The 10,245-nt window shown below is 35.0% G+C and overlaps 1 protein-coding gene across 1 annotated transcript in view; it reads left to right on the top strand.

Moving 5' to 3' along the window:
- Positions 1-1,957: 1,957 nt before the first annotated feature.
- The window catches only part of LOC140322559 (pro-interleukin-16-like), a 9,606-nt gene continuing 1,318 nt past the window's right edge, over positions 1,958-10,245 (top strand). The window contains exons 1-3 of the mRNA XM_072399111.1: positions 1,958-2,334; positions 4,317-4,413; positions 9,800-9,942. Coding sequence (XP_072255212.1) covers positions 1,996-2,334; positions 4,317-4,413; positions 9,800-9,942 — 579 coding nt within the window. The 5' untranslated portion in view covers positions 1,958-1,995. The remainder of the gene's footprint in view (positions 2,335-4,316; positions 4,414-9,799; positions 9,943-10,245) is intronic.

Below are 10,245 nucleotides of genomic sequence, written 5' to 3'. Positions count from 1 at the left end.
TTAATAATGTCCAGCAAGAATGTTGTGTGTTCCAGTGACAATTGGAAGTGCCAATCACCAACAAATACACAGTGCAGCAGTTCTGGACAGTATAAGTTATTATAAGTACAGTTATCAAATGTGTCAAATAATCATATACAAATTGTATTTTTTTTTTTAATTGATGTTGCTGTTGCCACATAATATGCAACAGAAAATGTGGTCCTGGGTCACTTTATTTAAAGTATCATTAGTTATATAAAACTGGCATGGGCTTGATTTAATAAAGCTGCTCAACACTAGAGAAGACAGACTATCATGGGAGAAGCTGGAATAGATTTCTAAAAATAGTTTGCTATTATTTTGTATATGTTTTTAATCCTGGTCCATATTAGCATTGATAAATCAACCCAATGTTCTTTACATGGATGTACCCCAATGACAGGTATCCCAATTTACTATCACAACAATTTACTATTCTTTATCTTTTTCCTATAAATTAAAGCTGCATACTGACAATATAGCTACCAAGGAACATGCCATTTTTCATATCAAAAGCTCTAAATGGCATTTCCCCTAAGGCCTGATATATTAAAGCTCTCCAAGGCTGGAGAGAATACACTTTCATCAGTGAAGCTGGCTGATCCAGCAAACCTGGGATTGATTTCTTCTAGGTCATTTACTATTTGCTAGCAAATGTTTTGAATCCTGGACCAGACCCATTCCAGGTTTTCTGAATTGCCCAGCTTCACTAATGAAAGTATATCCTCTCCAGCCTTGGAGAGCTTTAATAAGTCAGACCCAATGTGTACATGGCCTTGGGGGAAATGTCATTTAGAGATTTTGATGTGATCAATGAAAAACTGCATGTTACTTGGTAGTTTTTTTTCCTTTTAGGAAAATTAGAGTAAAATTACAAAACGAGTGCAAAAAATTGCCTGGATAATATGCACTAATGTATGCAGGTGTCATTAGAGCATGCACAGCTCAGCATCCTTGACTGAAAAGAGTGAGAACATGCAGTTAAGTTTGTTTTATTGCAGAGAAATAGCTTCTCCCTTCTGCAAAAAAAAAAAAAAAAACCTGCTTGTTCACATTTTTTATTTTTAGCCCTTTACTTGTAATAGTCTTCTTTTCTTTTTTAGTCAGTTTCTTGTAATATAATTACAAATCTATAAAGAAGCTTGGCTTTCAATCTAAGAACATCCTTTATCTACAGTATAATCTGGAAATCCATGTCACAATTATTCAAGTGAAAGATTTGGATCAATTTATGTTATTCTTTAATACGTACAGAAAGATATAATATTCATACTGCAAATTAAACGTGATTTATCCTAAACAGCTGGTTAGAATCCACAATTTTGTCACCAACTTTAACAGTTTTTTTTTTGGAATAGGAAGCCCATTATCCTCCACTCCATGTTACTGCATCCTTACTGTTCACACATTGAAAAGCATTCACTGGGATTTAGGAATGATACATGCTATGTAGGATATTTTTGCTAAATTCTCTTCCTTATGATTTGTAAAAATGCTGCTATTTTTATGATATTCTGTAAACCTAACTTTGGCAGTTACAGATGGAAACTGCGCCTTAAAATGAAGCATTTTCCACAGTATTCCTGTAATTAGAATACGGAAAACCCGTTGATTATTTTCCTTCTACTAGAAGATCAACTTTAATTCCAATTTTTTATAGGTCAGAAAATCTGTCATCTGATCCAAGAGCTGAGCTGTTGAACTAAAAGTTCAGTTTGGGGTAATTTGATTACAACCATTTAATTTGGCATAACATTACTAGAGAGTTCATTACATAAACAACAACTTTTAAGGAATGATTCCTGATCATGAGTGAACATGTGCTGCCAGTAGAATGATTATGAAATCTCTTATGAAACAATTATTAAGTATTTATGTCTTCATGTTGCTACCCAATTCATTTATACAATATGATTTCCATTGTATTTTCAGAAATAATGTTACGTGTCTGGTGATGTAGGAAGACATCCTGACATGCCAAATAAACATGGTTACGAGAGATCAAGCATTTTTAAGTCCTCTCTGAAGATGGACAGACAGAACAGCACAGGAAAAAAAATAAAGAAAGGCAAGAACTTCCGATCCATATCCAAATCGCTTATTCTGTGCAACGGTAAAAACAGTGATGATGGGTCCAGCCTAGAAGATAAATATTCTGAAATCACAGAGATATCACGGTGCAGCATGCAAGATTTGGAATCACCTTTTTCCAGCATCCTACAAAATAATAACATACCAGAACCTACAAGTAAGAAAGTGATTCTTTCCAAAAGCACCTCTATTGACAAAAGTCCTAACAAGTCATCTCTTAAGGTAAATTTCAGTTCAAATTAGAACTATTTCCAGGCTTTGGGCATAATATTAGAAGTATATTAATAACAAACAGTATATATTTTAAACAAACTCTCAATAACCTATGTAGTTATAAAGTTTGTGGAAATATTCATCCTTAAAGTTCACAGTAAAACAGAAAAGTTGTTCACATTCAGTTATGACACACTGCACTTCCCCTACTCAATGTGCACTTGCTCTGTGTTAACATTGAGTCACACTGCATATACAGCAGTGGTCCCCAACCTTTTTGGAGCTCACGGACCACTAAATTTTCAGACTCTGGATTGTGCATGCACGGGGAGCCATGTGTCACTCAAAGCAGTGATGTCATAATGCCAGAACCTGCCCACTCTCCTATCGCAGGTTTAGATGGGTCTGGCTGGTGCCCCCCCCACAAGCGGAGTCCTTTACCTGATCCTGCTGCGGGGTGCACTGGCTAGAGCTGCAAACCATCACAGGTTGGGGACCACTGATGTACAAAATAAGATAATATGTAATTATCCATATCCTTGCATACCTTTATGAGTCACTAATCCTTATGTATTATATATATATATATGAGTAAAAGAGTATGTGAGTATGTAAGGCTGGTGTTGTAGGAGATTTTCAGTATTGGTCATCTCAAACAGAGCCATCGGGGTTAAAGTTGGAGGAAAGTGAAAGAAGGTTATTATCATGTGTATAAAAATTTCACGCTGAGAGAAATTTATTTATTTGAATAGCCTACCCCCCTATACATTGGAAAACACCAAAAAAGTTAAAGAAGGTATGTTGGGTGCCGTTCAGCAAGGCATATTTTAAACTACTATTTCTCAACCTTTTAACATGAAGAAATCCTTGAAATAAGATCTTCAGGTATTAACAGTATTAACATGGCGGTCAGTGGGAAGAATTACTCTTAAACTACTGGTCCGTGAGAAGGATCCCACACGGATAGCCAAAAAATATTAGGCTGCCACTTAAACTAATCTGAGAGCTGCAAATTGCTCAAGGAACCCCCAGCAAGCTCTGGAGGAACCCTAGGGTTCCAGGGATCCTGGTTGAGAAACAGTGCTTTAAACAATGTTGAAAGCTTTCATAAATACGCCCTTTAAATTAACATAACTATGGCAGGGATACCAGATACATTATTTAATTTAACTTTTCTGGATTGTTTTGTGCGGTTTCCCTCCAGCTAAATGTAATATATATATTCCTTTTACTACATTGGGATCTGCCTGGCAATTGCTATAAAAACCCTCCCTTCATCACCTAAGTTGAGGATATAAATCTTCACATTAAAAGATGTGTGGACTGACTGACAAGTATTTTACTGATCTCATCCTCCCAACAGAAAATCCTCATTTGCAAAAATCAAACAAGCTAAAGCAGCAAGGGCTTGTAATATTTCTAGACCTCCAATATATATACTGTATATGGTAGACTATGCAGAACCTAGACACAAGTTCTTCTACTTGTTGTTTTTTGTTAATTGATAGGATACTGTAATAAAGTACTAGTATTAGATACCAGTAACATAGAATATCAGTGACTTATAAAAACAGAGTTGTATGTAATCAATTACTGTGCGATAAACCTTTTTTCCTTTTTAATTGCATTTCTGTGTCGCAGAAGATAAGATTACTTGTCATGAATACTTTTCTTTCTCTTTGTGGAAAAAAACAGCAATGTTTGTTGAACTTCATCTATAAAAAACAACTGTTTTCTATAACAGAGCTCCAGACTGCCAGCACTTTATCACATTTGGCATGTGGCTTCTTTCATAGCCCCATCTTGGATTTCAGAGATCTTTGTCTACAAGTATGCTGTATACAGATTATCCATAGCAAACAGCCTTAACTCTATCCTGGTGGATTTTTTTTCTGCTTACAATATTCACATATAATCCTTATATTAGTGTTGTGATTATGAAGAAAATAGCTGCATAATAATACTAAATAATATATTATTCTATTTCATAGGAAGCAGCACTGAATGCCTTTGTAGAAAGTCAAGCTAAGCTTGAAAACCATTCCCTAATGAAGGTTCCATGTGTGAGGACACGGAGTAACTCAACAAGTACGTCTTTCTTTCTGTACATATTTTACTATGACAAAAGACAAATGGTTTTCTTATTTAAGCGTCTCATATAAAAATGGCTGCATTGTCCTGTAGCGGTAAATGAAATGCAAGCATTTACTGGACAGTGACAATTTGGGAATAAATGTATGAATAATATAGTTACTGTTTACTTGCTATTAAGAAAAACAATCTGTTCTCATTACACATACTCTACTAAATGGAGCTGTTTGCTAAAGTAGTTTGTTATGCATGAGAAAAATCTAAAATACAAAGAGGCTTTAAGATAATACAATTGCAGAAAAGCATTATATAAAATAGCAATGTGTAGTGCAAATTTTTCAGATATCAGATAGAGGTTCCACTCTATGCAAATAACAACATTTAGATAAACGTTTCCCAGTTTTCTTAGCATTCATAGATATATCATTAGTCTAGTTGAAAAAAGTGTACGTCTCAAGTCTCATATACATTGAGTTAAATCAAATGATAAATTAAATAACAAAATTGTAAATACCTTGCATTCTCAGGACAGTAAATCTTCACTTGACCCAGAGGAAGGCAAAAAAAGTATAGGAATCCAGTAACTAAAACAGGGACAAAACTCCTTTCTGATACCAAATGCCACCTGATGTCCCCTGGATTAACAATAAACAATGTTATTTCTTAAAAACATTATTAGTTCCTTATATATGGTATTTGTGCATATGGAAACACCCTGCCCTTTTGTAAAGCATTTTATAGGAACATTTTTAAAACTCTTACTGTACAACATAATTTTTCTATGAGCAGATTCAACTATTTTTTCCTCCAGGGGCAATCAGTTCAATTAACTGCAACTTTGAACCAAATTTAATATTTGGATCATATTCTATGTATCAGTGGTCGCCAATCTTTTCGGATCCACGGACCACTAAATTTACCGGCTCCCGGCACATCTGTGGTCCACAGCCGGTAGATTTAGTGGTCGGTGTCACTCAAAGGGAAAGAAACATCCCCCATAGTGATGTCATGATGGGAGAACTCGCCCACTCTCCAGAACCTGAGATCCGTACAGAGGACATGGTACACAGTGGTGCACCCACCCACCTGGTCTTTCTTCTGACCCCACTCCGGGGCGCTCCGGCCAGAGACGCAGACCACCAAAATTTTCTTGTGGACCACTGGTTGGCGACCACTGCCATATACCTTTTATGCATTCATAAGTGAACATATTTTTGTGTGCCTAGAAGGGAGAATAAATTAGGTTCAGGTAATCTTTCCCCATAGTTGAAGTCTTTGCCCTTTTCCATTTTGTTTTCTGGTTTCCTATCTGTGATCAGATAAATGAATTTGGGATGAAAGGTAGAAAACAAAAGCAACACAGTTGGGATGCAGCAAAACAAACCATTGTTTAATATAAGAAAGCCTGTACGCATGTATGATAAAAGTGATAAAATAAAGCTGGATAATGCACATTGAAAATCTGTAAATCTGAATGTACTTTTAACTATATATATTATATGACCTTGTATTCAAAAAAGTAATACAGAATACTAGAGCTGTCATTAACTTCCCAGGGTAGTAAAATATATATATAAAAAAGATAATAATCCCAGAAGGAATCAACGGTCTGTGGTCTTAGCTTTAAGCGTACAACCCTTTTCACTAAAAAGGGTATCTAAACAAGTTCAGAGAAGCCACCTTCATTGGGTAGTAAACAGTATTTAGGTATCAAGCCCCAAGGGATGGCTGTCCAGAACTCATTCCATATATATATACTATTACCCTGTGAGGGTCTAGACATATAGAAAGTTATGTAGTTGTTTGGTATTTGAAAAATTGTGAGAAATGTAAGTGAGTAACTCACGTAGGCAAAAAAAAAAAATAATGAAGAACAAAGAAGGAGAAAGGGAAGATAGAGAGGGGGAAAAATAAAAGAGGTTGAGGGGCATTGGAGAAAGGGAACACCGACCCTGGAGTACCTTGAAAGTCCTTTTTTATTGGAGTCCTGAAATTCTACATGTGACACCAAAGAAAGATGCACTGAATAAAGTGAGATCTTCCATTAGGGGGGGGGGGGGGGTACAGTCTTCTTCCAGAACAAGAGGGTGCAAGCCCTGAGAGAACTGATCAATTAAATCAGTACTGAACCTCCATAGTGTTTTAGGAGCAGCATATTGTGCAGTAAGAATAAAGATGGTTGTTCAGAAAAGTAGCCTCTGTATATTTTTGGGAGATCGAATAACCTGATCCTTAGCCTAGGGTACTGCCAAAACAAGTACAACAAAGCGCAGGGGGTCTCTCAACATTTCCATCATGTTCCTAAAGAAGTTGACATATTAAACAATATCAGTTTTGAATCTTTTGAATTATATTTGGATTGTGTTAACACTGGTTTTGTACATTAGCTCCACCTCTTTCATTTGTACACACAGACATGAAGTAGGTATGAAACTGAAAACTTTGTTTCCTCTTTGCCACCCTGATGTATTCTAAATTATTTTTGTAATTACCATAATGTCCAGATCAACTTTTTATTTTTAACATTTTAGGATAATTTTGGGGAGTTTATCTTGCATACTTTAGCAATCCGACCTTTGTTTATTGGTTTTTGTTTTTTCCATGTAACTTTTAGATGTGGACAGTGTTCTGTCATTTCTTTTGAATTATTTTTAACTTAATAGCTTTTCTGTGTATGTTGCTGAAATAATGAACTAAACTATTTGATTGTAACCTCTTCAGGGCAGGGTCCGCTCCTCCTCCTGTGTCACTGTCTGTAACTGTCATTTGCAGCCCCGATTTATGTTCAGAGCTGCAAATTTTGATGGCGCTATATAAATCCTTTTTATTAATAATACTAATAAAAAATAATAATTTAAATTAAAAGGCAGGAAAAAGTTTTTCACGCTCAGTCACCAATCCCTGTAGGTGGAGGCACTTTGCAAAAATGTATCTTTAAAATTGTAAACAAACAGCAGATACTGTAATCACATAGAACCTAATTTCAGAGTCTTTGGGTTCCATTTATAAAATCTGACATTACCTCAAACATTCCCTGGTGGGAATCAATTATTGCCATTGAAACACATGCACCTGAAAGATTCTCTACCAGGAAATTTGAGGGAATGTCAGATTCCTTTGGGCCATTTTTTGTATTATATGAGTATGAATTACAATTCTAGCTAAGCTTGTCAGTGAGTAAAGCTTTTTTAATACTTGTTAAGAATATGTAAACATTTATGTCTATAGTCTGAGTACAGAACGCTAACATTGGAAGTAAGCCAAGTTTAGCATTTTAAATGTATTGCCGGTGAAAATAAGTTTTTGCAAATTTGATACATTGCTCTTCCGGATTTGGGATCTTCGGTCATTTTGACTGGCAAGGCCGAAATGATGTAACTCCTTCGCATGTGAGTTTATTTTTTTTACCAGCAGCTGGGTATTCCAGTTTTATGCATAGCTCAGAATACATTATTCAAAAGATTGCAATCAGCTTAGTGTGTTTTATTGCAGAAGGGACAACTCATTAAGGTGGAACATTTTGTGAATGGCCAGACAGTCTAAATAGAGCAACACACTAAAGAACCAATTCAAGTTAATTTGCAAGTATGCAATGCATGTAACCAGCATCTTGGTGTCACCTGTATCTTTTATTAAGCAAGCGGTCTGGAATGCATTTTAAATTCTTTTTTTTCTCTTTACTTTTGTTCTTCACAAAAGAACAAAACACAACATGAGCTAAAAGTTTGCATTTCAGTCGCAGTATTTAAACCCACCACCCCCTCCAAAGGTTCCTATATCTGGTGAGTGCTACAATAACATTTCACAAAAAGCTGACTTTTTTATGGTTTACCTAAGCACAGCCCCAGACCAAATCCCAGTAACCCTTCAAATGCTAACAGCAACTTACTAAAGTACAAAGCAAGGAATTCAATTGTGAATGCAGCCTCTTTATGTCTCCCATGCACTCAATTAGACTGGAATATATTTTAAACTTGCTTTTTTATGTGTCTGTGTGACAGCAGCTTTACAGATTCCATTTCTCAGAGTTTATACACCAAACTGCTCATGTAATTTTACACATCCAAAATTAGTGAAGGCTGCAGCGGGTGACTTTTATTGAATTGCAAAGACTCCAATAGCAAGGAGTGGATAAGTTGAAGACAAAATAAAGCATCTCATTTAATCTTCGTATAGCCTCATCTCCTAAACATCACTTATACTGTACATTACAGAAATAGTTTTAACACTTTTATGTTGTTTTAGAACATGGCAATACCTTATGTTTCCAGTAGTACCAATGTCACTGCATAACTGTATTTGGTATTTCAAAATAATAGTACATTATTAATACAACACAAAAGTGTAATATTATTGAATGTATAGTAATGCACAAATGTGTCTGAACAAAATAAACATGCAATATATTTTTATATATATATATATATATATATATATATATATATATATATATATAAAGTTATCAACAATAGTAACTATAACTATTTAGGCCTACTGTTCTGCTAAATGGCATTTTAAAACTTTCTGCATTAATATAATGTTTGAAGAACATCGCCACCTAGTGTATACACAAGACTATTACACTCATATTCACCTAATACAATAAACCTAAATCGGTTGCATTGCCCAGCATAACTGGTTCCTGAGCTATTTATGTTTTGTTTTGTTTGTTTTTTGTTTTTATGGGTTAGCGATTTGTGAGTATTATTGCTTTCCAATAATGATAATTCCCATATTTATTTGCTTTGTTGTGGGATTCCCTTGTGAAGTCAAGTTTTTATCATCATCAAATAATTATTATTACACAGAATTTATATAACGCCATCATATTACAAAGTCCATAGTCACGTCACTAGCTGTCCCTCAAAGGGCTTCACAATTTATTGTCCCTACCATAGTCAAATGTCTGTAATACAGTCCACGGTCAATTTTGGAAGGTAGCCAATTAACCCAACTGCATGTTTTTGAGATATGGGAGGAAATTGGAGGACCCAGAGGAAACCCACACAAACACGAGGAGAACCTGAAAACTCCATGCAGATAGTGTCCTGGCCGAGATTTGAACCAGGGACCCTGCGCTACAAATACCAGAGTTATAACCACTTTTTCAGCTCTCACAGCATACTACATACGCTCCTCACCTATTGACCAATTCACTTAACAGAAGTCTTTGTAATGGAACCTGGTTGTTCAACAGAGCATCTGTATATAACTTTCAGTTTTACATTTATTTTCCTTTGTTGCTGCTAGTTACATAATTGAAATTTGATAAAGGAAATTAAAAATGCTAGTGTTGGAATTTGGCATTTTTATCATACTCTTTATTATCAATGTCATTACATTTGTAAGTCCATTTTAATTTGTACATTTTAATTTAACTTAGGTGTAAATCCGTACTGGATCGGAGAAATTGATGCACCTGCAAGTAAGAAGCCCTTACTGTACAGAGACAGACAACCCCCCAACTTGTGTAGCAATAGAAAGTCTTTGTCCCAGCAATTAGATTGTCCTTCAGGAATTGTACAGGTAAGAAGTAATGCTATCATCCTTATTATAAAATGCTATCATTTATAAATATAAAAAAATCGTTTCCTGCACAAAACATTTATAAATGTTCTATAAAACCTTGGGTGGGCTGTATCCTGATGGCATTGGTGTAAAAATGTGATTGTTAGTAGTTTATAATCATACTGGTTAATAATAACAAGATAACTAGGGATTGCATATTTGGAAGTCAAGCAGAGTTAAGTATTTTCCTAACAAAAAATGTTCTGTATAATAATAACAACAATAATAATAATATTAATAATAATATTAATAATAAACTAT

Source organism: Pyxicephalus adspersus, chromosome 2 (assembly GCF_032062135.1).
Source record: "Pyxicephalus adspersus chromosome 2, UCB_Pads_2.0, whole genome shotgun sequence".
Taxonomy (NCBI): domain Eukaryota; kingdom Metazoa; phylum Chordata; class Amphibia; order Anura; family Pyxicephalidae; genus Pyxicephalus; species Pyxicephalus adspersus.
The sequence above is the reverse complement of the archived record's forward strand: the minus strand, read 5'-3'. Positions and strand labels throughout refer to the sequence as shown.